The sequence below is a fragment of the Ipomoea nil genome, unplaced genomic scaffold (genome assembly GCF_001879475.1).
Source record: "Ipomoea nil cultivar Tokyo-kokei standard unplaced genomic scaffold, Asagao_1.1 scaffold2926, whole genome shotgun sequence".
NCBI classification, from domain to species: Eukaryota; Viridiplantae; Streptophyta; class Magnoliopsida; order Solanales; family Convolvulaceae; genus Ipomoea; species Ipomoea nil.
Genome location: NW_017619354.1, coordinates 1,158,374 through 1,178,942, shown reverse-complemented (window position 1 = coordinate 1,178,942; position 20,569 = coordinate 1,158,374). Strand labels below are relative to the sequence as shown.

General features: G+C 31.2%; 1 protein-coding gene across 1 annotated transcript; it reads right to left on the bottom strand.

The window, feature by feature from the left end:
- Nucleotides 1–12,785: 12,785 nt before the first annotated feature.
- On the bottom strand, nucleotides 12,786–16,605 carry LOC109161994. Its single transcript, XM_019310610.1, has 8 exons — nucleotides 16,288–16,605; nucleotides 15,465–15,522; nucleotides 14,808–14,888; nucleotides 14,680–14,715; nucleotides 14,312–14,551; nucleotides 14,080–14,221; nucleotides 13,278–13,767; nucleotides 12,786–13,245 (listed from the first exon to the last, which is right to left on the bottom strand). The coding sequence occupies exons 1-7, from the start codon at nucleotides 16,470–16,472 to the stop codon at nucleotides 13,283–13,285; spliced, it is 1,227 nt and encodes a 408-aa protein (XP_019166155.1). The 5' UTR covers nucleotides 16,473–16,605; the 3' UTR covers nucleotides 12,786–13,245; nucleotides 13,278–13,282.
- Nucleotides 16,606–20,569: the final 3,964 nt, after the last annotated feature.

Below are 20,569 nucleotides of genomic sequence, written 5' to 3'. Positions count from 1 at the left end.
AAATTATGTTGTGCATACGGATACAAAAATAATGTCGTTTTGATTAAAAACGCACGTTTATTTAAAAAAAATCAGTTTTAATTTTCGGCAACAACATTTTGTTGTACACAATTTGAACTATATATTCAGTATCAATGAATTAAAAATTTAGAATCAATGAACTAAAAATCCATAATGAATGAACTAAAAATTCAGAATAAATGAATTAAACATCTATAATGAATGAACTAAATATCCCAGCATGAATGAAAAAAAAAAAAATCAATTTCGATTTCCGTCTAAATATCCAGAATCAATGAACTAAAAATCTAGAATCAATGAACTAAAAAACCAGAATCAATGAACTAAAAATCCAAAATTAATGAACTAAAAATCCAGAATCAATAAACTAAAAATCCAGAATTAATGAACAACATAATGTTGTTGAGGGGAATCGAAACTGAAATTTTTTTTTAAGTGGGACACGCATTTTTAATCAAAACGACATCGTTTTTGCATCTGTATGCACCATGCATGGTGCACACGGATGCACAGCATAACGATTGTGTTTAGTGTGTACAACTATACAACGTATTGCCATATTGGACAGAAGATTGGGGAAAAAAAAAACAATCATAATCAAAATTGAAACAATTCAAGAGTCAAAAATGTTGTTACGCATAAAATTATTACTTACGTTTTGTCACGCGATTTGCAATTATTTTTTTTAAAAAACGGATTGCTTGACTATTTCGTTTAAAAAAATGGAATATAAATTTTTTGTGGGAGAAAATATCATTTTTAGTCCCTCGACTATAATACATGTATCAGTTTTAGTCATTGACTATTAAAAATTTTAATTTTGGTGCATGACTATTCAATTTGTATTACATTTGGTCCTTGACTATTAACATTTTCAAATTAGGTGCATCAACATTGAGGTTCACACTGAGACCAAAGGAACCATCAACATTGAGGTTCAGATTGACTGTAAAGAAATTGTTACAGTCCTCAACGACGCTAACAGGAGATATCATCAACATGGAGCCTTGGAGATCCGGTGCAGAAACTTACTTTGCATAAGTGGTAGCACTACGATAGTGCATGTATTCGGAGAATAAAATACTGTTGCTGACTTTTTTGCTACGCTCGCTGCCAATAGGAGGGAGCCTAGTATTATTTTTGTTTCCCCCAAATGTGATACTCTTGTTTGTAATTATGAGATAGGGGTGGTGAGTGAACGTCTCATGCTTGAGATAGAGTAAGTTGTTTTGTTTGTCTAGGTTTCCCCCTCCCTTTTATATTTCCAAATCTATATATATATAAAAGTAAAATCCTCCTATTTCATTTTCCCGCCCAAACTTTTGTAGTAAAACTTATTTGGTAACTAAATTTAAATAAAAATTAATTAAAATCTATTAATTGATAATATTGTTTCCATATTCACATATTAACCTAATTGGTAAATCTATTAATTGATAATATTTTTTCCTTATATTTATTTATTCATTCTTTTATATTGAGTAAGTATATATAGAGATATAGATATGTATACTAACATACAACTATTACGGCTCCAATGTTTATTCTTGCCCAGGATATTTCTCCATTGAAGACTTGCAGAGCTATTAGACTGCAATTGGTGCGCACCTATATGAAGTCCCATAGAGAAAGGGGAGTGAATCCATAAAATCTAGAGAGTGCATGCTTCACGATCAAGAGGTATTTTTTTTTCAATTTTTTTTTTATACGACTCCAATGTTTATTCTTGCCTGGGATATTTCTCCATTGAAGACTTTCAAAGCTATTAGATGGTGATTGGTGTGCACCTATATGAAGTCCCATAGAGAAAGGGAGTGATTCCATAAAATCTACAGAGTGCATATTTCCCGATCAAATGGTATTTTTTTCAATTTTGCTTTTTTCTATAACTCGTGTTGTATATGAAATTGGGAAAAAGATGCATTACAAAGCTGCTTCCTATACTGCAAAAATAAATTGGAAAATAACACTTTTCCTTTTTATTTCATTGTAGGAAACTTCATGCTCATATACCAAGAGAGCATGTTGGTAAGTACTGTAAGCTTTTCAAACAATGAAAAGTTTATGCCATTAAAAATTTTATGGTGATAAATAATTTCTATATTTTCAAAAAATGCACTCATTATTTTATGTTGTAATTCCACTATGGTACTTTGGTTAAAGAATATAAAAAAAAAGACAACTTTTCTAGACAAATTTATGTATTGAAATCATTTTCATCTTTTAAGTCTGTAGATGATAAACAATTCGTTGGTAAGTTTCATTTACAATTTTAATCTACATCTGAATTCTTTTTTTTTTATTATTATTATTATTAACATGTTTGACGTTATTGGTAGGGTCGTTGGAATTGAGATATACTCCCCATTGGATAAGATCATTGCAGGGAAGCTTTCTTAACTTATTGATTTTCTAATTGTACATGGATACAAAGTAAATTATCTATTTTTTTTTATTTTTATTGTATTTTTTATATGTATTTTTTATTAAGAACTCCGTAGTTTATTTGTTTATAGTGACAATCAATTGAAAGCTACAGTGTGGGATCAACATATACCAAGGCCAAGAGTTGAAACTTTTTTTTTTTTTTTTTTTTTAATTCTAGCCTTGCAAATCCTATGGTTGTTCTTATGCAATTGTGTAGAGTTAAAATGATACGAAGAGTTAATCTAAACACAAGTATTTTAATTTTTCTTTATATTTGAAAGTGTTTGAATAAGGACAAGTAATGAATGTTCTTTTTGATTAGCCATTTCAAGATATGTAACTCTTGATACACAGCTCCTTTTCAATCAGGATTTCTCGAGTTTTGTGATTTTTTGAAAAGGTAAATTTATTATGTCTTAATCATTATCATAATGTTTTTATCATTTATTTTTGTACATATTTTGTTTATGATTGTCATTTTTTTTTTCAGTTTATGTGTTGATTAGATCCCTCTAATAAAAATTATGGATATTTATGAGATGATTGAGGTAAACAATAGCAATAATTTTTTTTTTTTTAAATTGATGCAATGGCATCAAATTAGAAAATCATCTTTTGCCACTTTTTAAAATGATTTATTATTATAAATTGTCACACTTTAAAATGTATTTTTTTTAATGTTAATAAATAAATTAGCTTAAAATAATACATTAAAATCTAAAGGATAAGCAAAGTATAATTTAAAGTATAAAATAAAGCCAAAGTTGTACATGTTTGCAAAGTGATGGAGCATTGTAATAGTCTTAGTGCATCCAAATAAAGGCATCATTTAACTGATTATTTCTTTCTTATCTCATATATATGTTACAACCTCACGGTCAAATCTATACTATAATTAAAAACAAAATACTATTTACTTGATTTCCTGTCCAAACAATAGTAAATAGTAAAGGTAAATTAAAAAAAAAAAAAGAATGAAAAAAAAAAAGAACATAAATATTTCACAATAATATTCTACATCATCAATTAAAAATGGAATGGAAATTAGGTAAATTGGAAAAAGAAATGAATATTAATAATTTATTGAAAATTAAAAATGAAAAAAAGGAATTGAAGTTATGTTAATTGGAAAAGGAAATGAATATTAATAATTGACTGCAAATAAAAATGATCCATAATTGACTAAAATGAAAAAAGAAATGGTCAGATCATTGCATTTAAATTTTTCACAATAATATTATACAGTATAATACATCAAATCACAATTATGTCATAAATCTTTCACAATTTTAAACAATGAAATGGAAATTAAAAAAAGAATGAAAATATTTTAATAATAATATTCTACATCATCAAGTAAAAGTAAATTAAAAATAAAAGGAAATATTTACATAATAATATTCTACATCATCAATAGTAAATGCATATTTTAAACAATAGTAAAGGTAAATTAAAAATGAAACAAAAATTAAAAATGAAACCGGAATATTTCAATAATAATATTCTACATCATCAATTAAAAATGGAACAAAAATTAGGTAAAAATATCACTGCATCTGATATTCTAATTGACTAATTGAATGAAAATAAAATAAAATAAAAAGAATAATTGGCTGAAAATGAATATGGCATTACAAATTGACTGAAAATATAAAAAGAAATGAATATTAATAGTTGACTATAAATAAAAAATGATCCATAATTGATTAATATGAAAAAAATAAAATGTTTTGATCATTACATTTTAATTAAAAATGGAACGGAACCTAAAATTTGACGGAAATATTTCAATAATATTTCTACATCATAAAGAGTAAATGCATATTTTAAACAATATTAAAGATAAATAAAAAATGGAACGTAAATATTTCAATAATAATATTATACATCATCAATTAAAAATTTAACGAAAATTAGGTAAAAATATCATTGCATATGATATTCTAATTGACTAATTGACTACAAATATAAAAGAATAATTTGCCGAAAATGAATTTGATACTACTAATTGACTTAAAATATAAAAGGATCGCTAATTGACTAATACTCTACCATTATATATTTTCACCCGAGTCACCTATCCAGATGGACTGAAGGTGTTAGCTCTATACGATGATGGACAGGATTGCGTTGCTACAACCAATGTCATCTACAAACAGGTTTCAATAATGTGTAAATACAATCGTTGATATTATGTTTTTTTAAATGACAAAATTGCTATATATATATATATATATATATATATATATATATTTCATACAAATGAATTAAGATGGCAATTCATTCCTATAACTGAGTTGCTAGAGAACGAACATATTTGCTTAATTTATAAAAAAAAATACTAACAATGATAAATAAAATATTCAAAATTACAGCATTGCATGCGTACATCTACACATTAACTATTAATTTCAGTAATTATTTATTCAAATTCAAACAATGATAACATCAAAACACATAAATAATCCAAAACATATCTTCAATTGCAATGTATAATATTTGATGTTCTAATTTAAATAATTATATATCAATCTAAATATTTTTAATATATTATAACAAATCCACCCCGTGCATCGCACGGGCGAAAATACTAGTAAAAAATAAAAAAATTATCAACCGTTATAAAAGATGCTTTGTTGCTTTGGTGGGGCCTCGGTAGAGAATGGGATTACTGTGATTTTCTATTTTTGCAAAAAGTGTTTAGTGTGTACAACTGTACAATGTATTGCCATATTGGACTGAAATTAAAAAAAAAAAAAAAAAAAAAAAAAAAAAAAAAAAAAACAGTGACACAATTCTAGGACCAAAATTATTGTGTGTGTATTTTTTTAACACTTATTTTTTTTATTACAAAGTAGTATTTATTCTATACTTTCATGTGACCATCCATTTGGAAAAGTAACATAGATGCCATTATAGTAAAATTGATTTATATAACCCTTAACCAAACAAGATAATATTACATACAATCTAAACCAAACATACAAGATAATCACTTTCAAAAAAAAAAAAAAAAAACATACAAGATAATCTTACATCTCAAAATCTCACATTACTTTTCATGAGGTAATCCTATTACCTAAGGTAATGTTGCATTTCAAAATCTCACATTGTACTACTTTTCATGAGTAATGCTATTGTCTAAGTTAATCTCACATTCTGTGAACCAATTGCCCTCTTAGTATGATGTTTGTATTCATCCACAGCGTGACAAGAATCTAATGTTGGCCTTCATTTTGAAAAACTCCTGGATATGGCTGGACAAATTTTATTGAACTTCTGCGCTTGTGATTATCTTTCCATGCAAGACCAAAGATAACATTACAGAGATCAACCATCAGATCAAATCATGAGAACATAAAAATTTAAAAATAATAATAATAATAATAATAATAATAATAATAATAATAATAATAATAATATTAGATGACTGACCATGATTTGGGGCTTTCTCATAATCATTTAAGTTCATAAGACAAATAGCTGCATCTACAACATCTCGACCATTTACCCTTACAATGTAAACCTAAAAAAAGTGGTCCTAATAATAATCAGTAATATTATTTTCTCTAAGAAGTAGCAACTAGATATTCCATTTAAACACAGTAAAATAGAAGTTGACTGCAGAACAATCCTAGTGAAATTGGCATCTTTCATGCACATAATGTGCATATTATGTGCATGATATGGGCTTCACATTTGAACTAAAAAAATTTTAAAAAAATAAATTACCTTTAATTTGTAGGGTTCAGTCAAACGAAAGATCAAAAGATCTCCTTTAAGTAATCGGTGAGCGATTGAGAATGCTCTCCAGCCAGCACTCAATCCACGCCTCTCCAAAAGATAAGTAGTTTTGTATTCATTCCCCCATTCATCTACTAACATAATAGCAGAGTCTTGACTTGGTAAATATAAGTCACAGAAAACCTTTGGAATATGCTGCAATTAGAAAGGGGAGTGAGATAAGAAATAAATACAACTAAAAATTTTCACAGCTTGACAAGTAGCTAGGGATGCCAATGGTAGACCACTAGGCTGGTCTAACAAGAACAAACAATTTTAAAATTAGGATTGATAAAAAATCAGCTCAATAAGTCCGAAATCGCTAAATTCAATGGTCTGAATGGACTAGTCTGAACCAATAAGCCTGATAAGACTTGTTCGAAAACGAATGAGTTGACCCAATTGACATCCTACTTACAAGTTAATATAGACAAGATGACCTGGGATAAAAATTTGTATATTACCAGCCAAAACCCATTAGCAACATTTGATGGGAGCATACACCTTATGAAGATAGGGTATTCATCTTCTAGACATGACAACACCCTTTCTGCTCGCTCCAAAACAGAGAACTTAGCTTCAACATCATCATAGGTGACATTACATGTAGTCACCCTTTTACGCTTAGAACTGTACATTGAATAAGGAAGAGAATAAGAAAAGTATTCAAAATGGGAATCACATCAAGTAAAGGAGACAGTGAAAATCTACATAATGAAGTGCAAACCTCTCTGACATTCTGGGATTATCTGATTTTACCTGCTAACAATGCAAATATATAGTTTCTTGTCATTTTAAAAATTTATTCCGTATAATAGATACATAATTAATAGTGGCATCATATGAAAGATCAGAAGTGTATCACTTTCAAACGTAGCTAAAGCTTCTTAAAATTGCAAATAATAGAGAGACAATTACAAATCAACTTAATAAGCATGCAGCATCTATATGCATAGTACTTCAAGTAGACATCAGTGCCCATAGATCCTTAAGCAAAAAATACAAAAGAAAAAGAAAAAGAAAGAATATTAGTCTAACTTGTTTAGCCTTAGGTTTGACACTTTCAGGCTTCTTGCAAACCAGCTTTTTCTTGCCCTCCATTGTCATCTTCTTCTAATTACTCTGCAAGCAAACAGATAAGCACTGACACACACCTTTAATCTATTATATGGAGTATAACTATATGCATATATATATATATATATATATATATATATATATATATATATATATATATATATATATATATATATGTATGAGAAAGAGAGGAAAGGGATAATACAAAGACGCAGAATAGAGAAAGTATCAACCAACTCATCTAGACATATTACAGATCAGATTTAATAAGTGGTTAATGGAAAACCTACTAATGTTGATTTTTAAGAACACTATTAACTTTTAATTAAAGTGTAATTTCATAAGTATATGATATCGGAAAAGATTTCTAATTTTTTGTATTAATGTTCATTGTTAGGGTTGTTAACGAACCGAACATAAACGAACAGAGGTTATTCGTGTTCGTTTGTTATGATTTTTGGAGTGTTCATGTTGGTTTGTTAAGATTTTTAAAAATCTGTCCGTATTCGTTTGTTAAGCATTCATTACTGTTAATGTTGTTAATGCTGTGATAATTACGTACAGTAAACGTTGCCTAGTCTCGAGTTACCCTGAGTCACTGCACCCAAGATGTTAATAATGGTGGGATAGGAAATTCTTTTAGAAAAATGTTTTCAAATAATACTTTTGATGGGAATAATTTACAGAAAAATTAATTAACATGTTTAGTATTACCGAGAAACATAACAATTAAATTACATATAAAATTAATTAACATGTTTAGTTGGTTCAAAATTTTCTAAGAAAATTTTTATAATATCTAGTATATCCTTACTATATACAAATATTTAAAAACATAACTAATAATTGAGAGTTTAATAAATTATTTGTAAATTAATAAATCATATGTCAAAAAATTTAGTCCATCAAATTAATTAAGTACTCAAAAATTAAAATCAAATATTATATATACATACATATAGAGGAGTGATCACATGTGGCCATGTTGTTAGGTGTGGTCATATGGTCAATTATAGGCCATTAGATTAGATTTTTTTTTTCAATTACATTGTAGTATCTGTTCATATACTTTCTCAACCTATTGAAACACAAAGAACCAATAACACCTCCTATTGAAACACAAAGAACCAATAACGCCTCCACTGAGGCTCGAACTCATAATCTTCCAGATGGAAGTCCAACCCGGGTACCATTAGACCACATAGTCCTGGTAGGCCATTAGATTAGATAAATTCAATGAATCATATTAATCAAGATTTTTCTAGTATTTTCGCGCACATTCTCATACCCAGCGAATTGCAAGGGTAAACTCGTCATAAAACACCGGAATATTAATCAAGATTTTGTTGTGTATTTTATTACACTATTGGTGCATGTTGTCAACACTGTTGGTGTATTCTGGAACCCGGCCGCTATAAATGGCCATTGTAATTACCATAACACGGGAATACACCATTGGTGTGTTCACTCTGGTGTGTTTTATTACACTATTGGTGTATGTTGTCAACACGATTGGTGTATTCTGGAACCCGCCTGCTATAAATGGCCACTGTAATTACCATAACACCCCCACTTACCAAAACGCGCGAAAATCCTCAGAATTATCACTGCCGTTAGATTAAACTGATTCAACGACACAGATACGACCACACGACCACACCTAATGACATGACCACATATGAGCGTTCTTCTATATATATATATATATATATATATATATATATATATATATATATATATAGTACTGCATATATATACACACGTACTGCTTTGTTACATAATAAATCATATTGCAAATTAGATTACAAAAAAACTTTAACTATTTACCTGGAATCCTGGATGTAAATCTTTTTTATAAACAATGTGTAATGGCGAGAGAAACAAATTTTTATACTTATAAGAGACTTTTAATCTGATGCTGAAAATGATAACACGTAATTAAATAAATTTGACAGATTCCTATAGTTACCCGGAAAAAAAAAAAAAAATCTTACCTCCTTTAGGTGAGATTTACTTTCCTTGATATTATGGAATGTGATTCCCATTGACCTGAACTTCTCTAAGTCAATGATTACATCAAACGTGGAATAATTTTCTCACCTTTTAAATTCCCAGGAAAATTAGAACTTTCATTACTAACAATGCCCTTAGAGAGCTTCAGAGGTCTCAATCACTGTGAGATGGGTTAGGAGATCGAATTTGATATTTCTGTAAATTGTATATTATAGTTTTGATATAAAGTATTACATTTATGTTACAAAATATTATATGAAAGACTTAAAGTAATGATTATTTATCTGTAATTCTGTTGTGACACTTATTTTCTAAATATTATCTATTATAGTTTTTCTACAGGGGTGTCCTGAACAAACACATGTAAACCTAGTAGCCCAGTACCAACTATCATGGTGCAGGTGCAACCTAAATCTAAAATTATAATTGAAATTTAATTTTTAATTTTTCCATACTTCGGTTTTATTAGGTTTTTATTTATCAATCTCGTTTTTGAATTTTGACTTTTCACCTTCTTCTCCACTAAGTCAGATTTGTTCTTCTTCACGACCTCACAATCACAAGCTCAATAAACATCGTTTCAAGTCAGACTTAAAATATGTTATCAATCCACATCCAATCCGTCGAATCCACTGTTAGTGAATTAGATTGGATTGGGTCCGTACCCTTAACGGATGCAGATATGGATGAGATTTTTCGAATTCAGCTTTAGCGGATGGGATGCGAATTCACTCAAAATTCGCTCCAATTCACTTCACACTCACCCCTATCGCTAATCCATTTAGCCACTACTAGAATCCATGACTATAAGAAACCATATAAATGGTCAAGAGAAGATGAATACCTGGAATATATGGAGATATAAACGGAACTTGGAATAGGTCACGACAAACAAAATTCTTCAAGATTGAGTATCAATTGAGAATTAATTTAAGCTCCTACTTTGAGAATCTTTTCTGGAAATGGCAATAAATGTAGCGGGGTATGACAACAATAATACCTCTTTCTTAATAAAGCAAAGTTCATCGAGGAGCGTTTTGAAAAGGACATTATTTAGGGACTAAATGTGAAGTAAAGGTGGAAAACGAGCGTGCTAGGGCGGCCAAATGGGGGTTGATATAGGGTTCGGAGTAATATTGGCGGCAAATTATACCATGCACCAAGGCGCACAATGCATTGTGCGCACTGATCTAAAACGACATCGTTTTGTACCTTTTCGTGTGTCTGCTGCTAACTCCTGAAAAAAAAATTCATGTTTCGAATGTACAGAATTGTATAATAGAATACACAGAATTTTATACTTGAAAACACAGAATTTTATAATTGAATACACATAATCTTTTTTTGAAAGGATAATACACATAATCTAACATAATACATAATATACATAAACTCTTAACATAATACACATAAACTCTTAACTCTTTTTTAAAAAATCTATGTTTCGAATTTACAGAATTATATAATAGAATGCACATAATTTTATACCTGAAAACACGAAATTTTATACCTGGAAACACAGAATTTTATAATTGAAAATTTTCATGTTTAAAATGTACTGAATTATATAATAGAATGCACAAAATTTTATACCTGAAATTAACAAAATGACGTCGTTTTGGGAGGCGCGGGGTGCACATTGTTATGTGCGCCCTGGTGCACGGTATAACGATTGAATACTGGCCATGTTCGTAGTGTGGACTAAGCCAGACCCGTCATTTTTTTTGTCCACAAATCAGCTCGGCCCAGGATGAACCTTAAGTTTATGAACCCGATTGTCAATCTCAACAATGAGCTAATTTTTACATTATTACTTTCAAATTGAATGTTCACTAAATTAATATTTAACTAAAAGATTAAATTTGAAACAAAATCAAAAGTCAAGTGACCATTTATAGTCAAATTAAAAATCGAGAATAAAAATTTACAAACATCAATAGTCAATGAACCTCTGTTCATATACTTTTTCACCAGTGTGGTAGTTGTTTCTTCTTGCTTTACACTTGTTTTAGTACTTTCAATTTTGAACAAATTATATCTACAAAAAAACAACTAATTTAGCATTTTTGTATTCACCACTTCACCATTAAAACTATCCACATCCCTACAATACTATCTCACTTTTATCTATTTAGTAATTATACTCGTAGTGCTCACATTTTTAAAAGGTGAGTTATATCGTGATATCATTATATTTGTTCAGAAAAAGTGTCAAATTAGCCCCTAAGTCATGTGGACAGTGCAATTGGATCCCCTAAGTGAAAAAAGCTACAATCAAGTCCTCTAAACCGGTAAAAATGTTCAATTAAGTCCAAATTGACTTGTTTATCAGGTTAAATCAATGCGGTGTTGACACGTGTCATTTTTATTTTATTTTTTAAAACAAATGTTTTTTATTTATTAAAAATTAAAAAATATTATTTATTATAAATTAATTAATTAATTAATTAATAATAATAATAATAATAATAATAATAATAAAAGAAGAAGAAGAAGAAGCCACTGGCTGTTCGCGCCGAACAGCCGGTGGCTATCTTCTTCATTGGAAAACTCTCCCACGACACGCCGAATCACGGGGATTTTTCGCGACTCGACGCCTCCAACTTTTACTACGTTCTCGAGGATCTTCTGTTCGACAAGGTGAAGAATGAGGGATTAACATGGTCCGTACACCGGCCAGGAACCATAGACGACTTCTCTCCGTTTAGGCATGATGAACATCGTGGGAACTCACTGCGTCTACGCCGCTATCTGCAAGCATGAAGGCGCCCCGCTGAGATTCCCAGGGATTAAAGCTGCGTGGGATGGCTACTCCATTTGCTTGGATGCGAATTTGATTGTGGAGCAAGAGACCTGGGTGGCAGTGGACCCGTACGCCAAGAAGACGGCCATTGCCATGGTCGTAGCCCTCGTCGGCCATGGCCGTCTTCCTTAGACAACCGTGGCCGTCCTGCGACAGCTGGTGGCTTCTTCTTTTTCTTTTTTTTTTTTTTTAAAAATTTAATTTTAATTAATTAATTTATTTATAATAAATAACATTTTTTTAATTTTTAATAAATAAAAACATTTGTTTTAAAAAATAAAATAAAAATGACATTTGTCAACATCGCATTGATTTAACCTGATAAACAAATCAATTTAGACTTAATTAAACAATTTTACCGGTTTAGGAGACTGAATTTGAACTTTTTTTCACTTAAAGGACCCAATTGTACTATACAGCTAACTTAGGTGACCAATTTAACACTTACTCCTATTTGTTCTTCACTCATTAATTTTCCCAACATCCTTGCATTTTCAATTTCCTTTTAGAAAATATCCCACTTTTACAAAATAAAACTATACAATTATTTAACAATTAAAAAAATAATAGGACGACCCTCACCCCCATAGAGCTTTTGCAACTTTCCAATGATTGCAAACCACCTCAGCCATTAAAATAAAATTATTATTAAAAAAAAAAAAAAAAAAAAAAAATCTGTTTGATAGATATTAACATTCTACTGTAATAGGCATTAGAGACATGTTAGAGTACAGTACAACACCATCCTGTTTCTTGATCTCCAGACATACTAGACATATTCCTGGGAGTGGGAGAATAGATATTACACTATACAATACAGTGAACCCCATAGCACATTACTAATTCCCTAACCCCACATATTTACCAGCCATCAACTATGTGCTGTGCTGTCTGTCACCTTACAAAATCACAGAGGAAGCTTTCAAGATTCAAGAAACACCTCACTTTATACACACTTCTCAATCCCTATACACAGAAGCTCAAAGTCAAGGCAGATATGGTAGTTACTAGTTAGTGGTGCCTGTCAAAATCACCTCTCACATGATTTCTCTCGCCTCTCGGCCATCTGGGAGGTTTCCATTGCAAAGTCGATAGGTTTTTGAAGTTTCTGCCAATTTGATCTTGGCATGCATATATAGTATTCCAAACAGGCCGGGCTCACAGCCTTGAGCGAATAAGGCCCTTCTTGGCGTTTTGTGGTGAGTGTTTACGTCGAGAAGTAAATGGATGGCCTTTTGAGGAACTGGAAAACTTAATATCCCAGCCTTCAACATTCTTCGGGACACATGCATCAAAGAGGATTTGGCCAAGAACGCTGTGTGCATTTATACTCAGGTTTGGCCTATGAGTCATGTTTTCTTTTTCTTTTTGCTCCTGCTGACACCCATAATCTCTACTGTTCCGATACTCTGCTGAACTTGGCAAGAAGAAATGATCATTCGGCCCAAGTGCAACTCTTCGAAGACTTTCATTTGAGTCCACCGCTGCATTTTGGAGGTCACATATTAAGTCAGATACATCATCATGTATGCCCTCCATTCGGTCTCCTAGTTTCTGAATTTTGTGGTTGAACACCGAGACCGCACATGCAAGCAAATCAGTTACAGCCGCTCTGTACTGGATAGGATCACTCTTGAAATGACCTGCATAAGGCAGCAGATGCATGACACATCGCACAAACTATCAAGGACGACAGTCATAGCCAAACGGTTTACAGCATTGAAGTGAATATCACAAGGTTAGCAAGTTGTATTATTAGTATATATACATACATATATATATGCCAAGACCTTGTGGTCTAGTGGCACCAAGTTGCACTCTCATATGAGAGGTTGTGGGTTCGAGCCTCAGTGGAGTGACTCCCTGTGTTTCAGTAGGTTGAGAAAGTAGTTATGAACAGATATTGCATTGTAACAGAGTCAGTAGCACTCAAAATATATATATATAATACTAACCAACATGAGGGGAGCTCTTCCACTTTACAATTCTAACTGATCCTCCAGTATCTTGCAAACGCTGAGCAAATTCGCACACCATTTGAAATGGAGCAAGATCATCATTTTCAGAACACAAAATGAGGAAAGGGGCCTCAAAGCTCTAGAACAAGAAAAGGATTAATTAAATTTTGATAAAAAGAAAGTGACCAGTTAGAATTTCCAAAGACTTCATCCAAATTTTGTAACTTACAACTGTGGAGTAAAGAGTTTGCCAATACTCGGCATTCTGGGAACCAAATCTAGTAAGGAACAAAGCATCCATTCCAGAAGTGAAACCTCTTGCAACCAAAGAAACAAGCTTTGCAGAACCAGGCACTTTGAGAAAAGTGGGTGGCACAGCAAATCGGGCACCGAAATCGGCTGTAAAATCAACAGGACCAGAATCAAACATTTGACCAGCGATGCAGTTGGTTATCATTCGGCTGTCCTCCTATGCAAACGGGTGTCAATCAATAAGAATGGATTGCCAATGGTTGGCCTTTAAAAAAAATTGAAACTTTACATATGAATATGATGTTGCATTCCCAATCCCAATAACACACAGATAACAATACGTACTAGATTGAGCTGTGCTTCGCATGCCCCTTCAATGATCTGTACCAGATGTAATGAGTTAAATACTAGACTTCCTTAAACATTATTTACACAAGCAAAATCTGTTTGGTTGAATTCTGCTTCTGTTTTACCTGAAAAAACTTGTACATGCAGGCTTTAGAACCGCCAGAGAAAGCTGCAAGCACTACTGGACATGGCCTACATTTTAGCTCCTAAATATCATAAAAATGCCATCAGACAAAATTTAGGCCAATAAGATGAACAAAAAAGAGAGCTCTTCGTTTCGCAGCAATTCAAAAAGAGAAAAATGATGAATCATGTTCTCTTCAGCCTTTTCCTTGGCTGACAAAAAACCACCCACACTATAAATAGTTAATTCTAGTATACTGCCAAAACTAATAAGTAAACATAACTCAGACCAACTTGGTTGGAATTTTTTATAAGGAGACAGTAATAATCATGTTCTATGCCTTCTCCAGTTCTCCGTATGGGCTTATTCTAACAGAAAGCAAATCAGGATATAAGTCAGTAAATCTAGTTTTGGGTATGCTACTAAAACTAAAAACTAATGATAACATTAAGTGAAAATAAACACAAACCAACTTTGCTGGCATTTTCTAGAGGGAAATAACAAGAAATGCATAATTAGAAGTTGTGTTTCAACTCTAACTGACTTTTGTATCGACACAATTATCACATATAACAGAGCCAGAGCAATAGTAGGTTCAGTCTGAAATAACATGAGAATACATACATAATGGTGTAAGTGACAGAGTAAAGAACCAAACCTCAACAAGTTCACATGCAAGAGAAAATGCCAGTGATGTAGCCCTCTCATGGATGTATCTGCACAAATTGTTCAACAAGCTCAAAACTTTTTACACCAAGAAGGATCCAAAAGAGTAAAGAAGAGGTCACAACACTTTTATAATTACTCCTCATTCAACACGCAACATCAATCTAACCCAAATAAATCACAAAGGTCTCTATCCGAAGCATATTTTATACATCAAAAGCCACTAAGTCTCAATAAGATGGTACAGAAATATCAAACTAACAAACTTATAAGCTTTCCCCGAAGTGACTAATTCCTGCAGCTTCCAAAGCCATTGCACTGCCATTATATCAATCATGTCTTTCCCACTAATGCAACTATAGAAACAAACAATCCACCTATGAAATTTTAAGGAAGAGATGATAACACACAACCTTATACAAACGAAACCAAACAGAAAATCCATGGGATTAACCTTTAATATATAGTCAAAGTGAGTGTGTGGTATTGAAATTTTGGTCTAAACAATGACAACGGGCAATAACCCAATTCTCACTTTACATTGAATTTTCTTCCAGATTTATTTCTTTCTTCCCCATATCCCTAAAACCAGTTCATCAACTGAACACACAATTGTGTAAATTAGCAATAACCCCACCCCAGAAAACTGATCAATTATTCAGCCAAAGCTTGGATTTCCATGAGCAAGTTCTCATTTTTTGCCCAAGTAAAAAACTATGATGCTCAAGAATAGCACAGTACAGAGAATCAAGTACAAAACCACCATACATAGTTGTAGGCGAAGTGTAAACATGGAGAAGATATAGAGAGCTTACGGGTTGAGGAAATCAGCGAAACAGACGAGAGAGTTCCAGCCAAGAGAAGAGTAGAGATTGGTGTAATTCTTCAAGTGGGATTCTTGAATAGATACCCAAGCGAATAACACCACAATTCCCTTGACTTTTTGTTCTGCCCTCTCGACCCAGAATATTCTCCCACCACCTCCTCCGCTACTCAACATCTCCAAAGCTTCGAGATTCCTGAAACCCGAACGGGCGGGGCCTTCAATCGGACTGTGGGGTTGGTTGGTGGCGCGTGCGAGAAGTGGGGTGTGAATTGTGATGTGAGGATGAAATGAAAGGAGAGGAAGAGGTTCGGACTGCGGACGGGAATTCTGGGTTGGGTGGGGCTGATCGTCGACTCAGATCGCACATCTTCCAGCTCAGACGCGCATTTTAGGATTGCTGTCCTCTATCCTGCGCCGCTACTCTTTTGTTGCAGGCACGAAACGACATCGTAAACTATGATTTTTGCTTGGACGTTTGTATCTATTGATGACGTGGCGGAACTGATATGGATAGATGGGCGTTGGGCCAATTGGATTTATATTCTTGAATTCTTCTTTTTCAGGAAAACTCTTTTTATTTTCAGGAAAAGTCTTATTCACACAATAGTTATGCTGGGCATCCGTATGCCACCATGCATGATGCATACAGATGCAAAAATGACATTGTTTTATTAAAAATGCACGTTTCCCCTTAAAAAAAAAAAATCAGGTTCAATTCCCAGCAACAGCATTATGTTGTTCATTGATTCTGGAATTATAGTTCATTGATTCTGGAATTATAGTTCATCGATTTTGAAATTGTAGTTCATCGATTCTGAAATTTTAGTTCATAGATTCTAGAATTTTAGTTCATTCATTCTGGAATTTTTAGTTCATAGATTAGATTCTGGAATTTTAGTTCATAGATTATGTAATTATAATTCATCGATTATGGAATTATAGTTCATCGATTCTGGAATTTTAATTCATATGTTGTTGCTGGGAATCGAACTTGAATTTTTTTTTTTTAAGGGAAGACGCGCATTTTTAATAAAACGACGTCGTTTTTGCATCCGTATGCACCATGCATGGTGCATACGGATGCACATAATACCCCGCTAAGCCGCAAATTATGCCCTAGACCCGTGTCCACAATGCATTGTGGACACGAGTCCAAAACGACGTCGTTTTAATGGAAAACGCGTTATTCCAGTTTTAAAAAAAAAAAAAAAAATTGATTTTGTCTCGCCGTTAACAGTGTTATTCGTTTGTGTCATTATGAATGTACAGTTATGGGATTATGAATGTACAGTTATGGAATTATGAATGTAAGTTATAAAATTATGAACACAAAGCTCTGACATTATGAACTTACAATTATGAACATATAGTGATAAAATTATGAACATAGAGCTCTAAAATTTTGAACATAGAGCTTCGAAAATTATGGTTTTACAGTTATTGAATTATGAATGTACAGTTACGGAATTATGAATGTACAGTTACGGAATTATGAATGTACAGTTATGCAATTATGAATGTACAGTTATGGAATTATGAACACAGAGCTCTGACATTATGAACTTACAATATGAACATATAGTGATAAAATTATGAACATAGAGCTCTAAAATTGTGAACATAGAGCTCTAAAATTGTGAACATAGAGCTCTAAAATTGTGAACATAGAGCTTCGAAAATTATGAAGTTACAGTTATTGAATTATGAATGTACAGTTACGGAATTATGAATGTACAGTTATGGAAATATGAATGTACAGTTATGAAATTATGAACATAGAGCTCTGACATTATGAATTTACAATTATGAACATATACTCTTATAACGAAGCGGTCTGAAATTAAAAAAAAAAAAAAGAAAAAAAAAAAAGAAAAAAAAGTGGAAGATAAATGGCACTGTTACCCGTGTCCAACATGCATGCTGGACACGGGTCCATAGCATAACGATTGCCGCTAAGCTTCATTGGCTAATTTAACGTTTGGTCCATAACTGGAAGAAGGGTCAAATAGACCACCGAACTACACAAAGTAATACAATTAGGCAATTGAATTTAACAAAATTACAATTAAGTTCCTAAACTTATTAATTTCATTCAATTAGTCTAATTTACAGATTTTGCAGGTTAGTAACATGTCACCCAAAATGTACAATATTTTTTTAAAAATCATTATTTAAAAATAATAATAATAATAAATATTATTTTTAGATAATAATTTAAAAAAAAAAAATTAAATTTTGGGTGACATGTTACTAACCTGCAAAACATGTAAATTGGCTTAATTCCAAGAAATTGGTTAATTTAGGGACCCAATTGTTATTTTTTTAGTTTAGTGGCCTAATTGCATTATTCTGTGCAGTTCAATGACCTATTTGACCTTTATTCCTTCACAATTTATTATACTTTTAAATTTTTAGTTATTTTTTTTTAAAAAAATTATACATAATACATTCTATCTATGTTATACTATAATAATCTAATAAAAGCTAATAAAATTATATCTATAACCAGAACTAAAAATTTAAAAAAAAATTAATATAAATAGTTCAATTGCTTGTTGAAGTTAATGGTTTATATTATTTTGATTTTAATATTTTTAAAATTTTCAATTTTACCTTTATTATATCATTTATTTTTTCTAAATAGTTGGGTCAATTGGATTTATACTCTTAAACTCTTCTTTTCAAGAAAAGCCTTATTCACCCATTGTTACGTTGTGGAACCGTGTCTATCTGGACACAGTTCCAATATGACGCCATTAGATAATTTTTGAGTAATGGTGTCATCAATGGCACCGTTTTTCTCCACCAATAAGATTTTTTATTAAAAAAAATGTCAAAACAATTCAGCGAGACATTGTGAATATAGAGTTCGAGAATTATGAATATAGAATTCAAAAATTATGAACATAGAGTTCTGTAATTGTGAATATAGAGTTCAATAATTGTGAATATGAAGTTCAAAAATTATGAACATATAGTTCTATAATCATGAATATCGAGTTCAGTAATTATGAACATAGACTTTTAGAGTTCAAAAATTATGAACATATGGTTTTGTAATTATGAACATAGAGTTCTGTAGTGAATATAGTGTTCAATAATTGTGAATATGAAGTTCAAAATTTATGAACATAGAGTTCTATAATTATGAACATAGAGTTCAGTAATTATGAACATAAGACTTCTAGAGTTTAAAAATTATGAACATAGAGTTTTATAATTATGAACATGAAGTTTTGTAATTGTGAATATATAGTTTAATAATTATGAATATAAAGTTTAAAATTTATGAACATAAAATTCTGTAATTATGAAGAGTTTAGTAGTTATGCACGTAGGTTGAATTAAAAAAGGTTGAATAGTCAAATTATTTTTATTGATAGAAACATTTCCAAGTTAAACCATAAAAAATACCGTGAAAAATAGATGTGAGTCTAGCATGATTCAATAATAAAATAGGAATAATTTATAAAATTCAATAAAATGTTCCATATATATGTGGAAGTTATATCGTGAACCAAGGTCTATTACATGAATTGCGAACTTTGATCTAAATTATGTCAATTATTATTGTGTGGACCATGATCTACACAAGTTGTATGGACCATATTTTGTATACTGTAAAATAATGTATATTCAATACAAAAATAATGTACATTCAATATAAAAATAATGTACATTGTATTCAGAGGATGTACATTATTTTTGTATTGAGTGTACGTTATATTGTATAATGTACAAAAATAATGTACATTTAATATATTAAAAATGTACTTTTTGTTATGGTCCACATAACATTGTGTGGACCATGGTCCACACAATAATTTGCCAAATTATGAACCTACAAATTAATATTTTATGTATCTTCAGTTAATGAATTATATATAAATAAATAAAATCAACGTAAATAATAGGTTGATTGAAAGTATATAATTTGATAACTAAAGAGGCATTGTATGTTAACAACTAGTATATAAACTGAACATGGTTCACAATGTACATTGGGTCTGTTTGGGTAATGCGCATGGGCCTTATAGAGAATGATTTATAATGTTAAGCCCAAAACTGCAATGCGAGTACACAAAAGGAGGCAAATTAGGCAAATTATGCTGTGCATACGGATACAAAAACGACGTCGTTTTAATAAAACGCGCGTCTTCCCTTAAAAAAAAAAAAAAATTAGGTTCGATTCCCAGCAACAACATATGAACTAAAATTCCATAACCGATGAACTATAATTCCATAATCTAATCTATGAACTAAAAATTCCA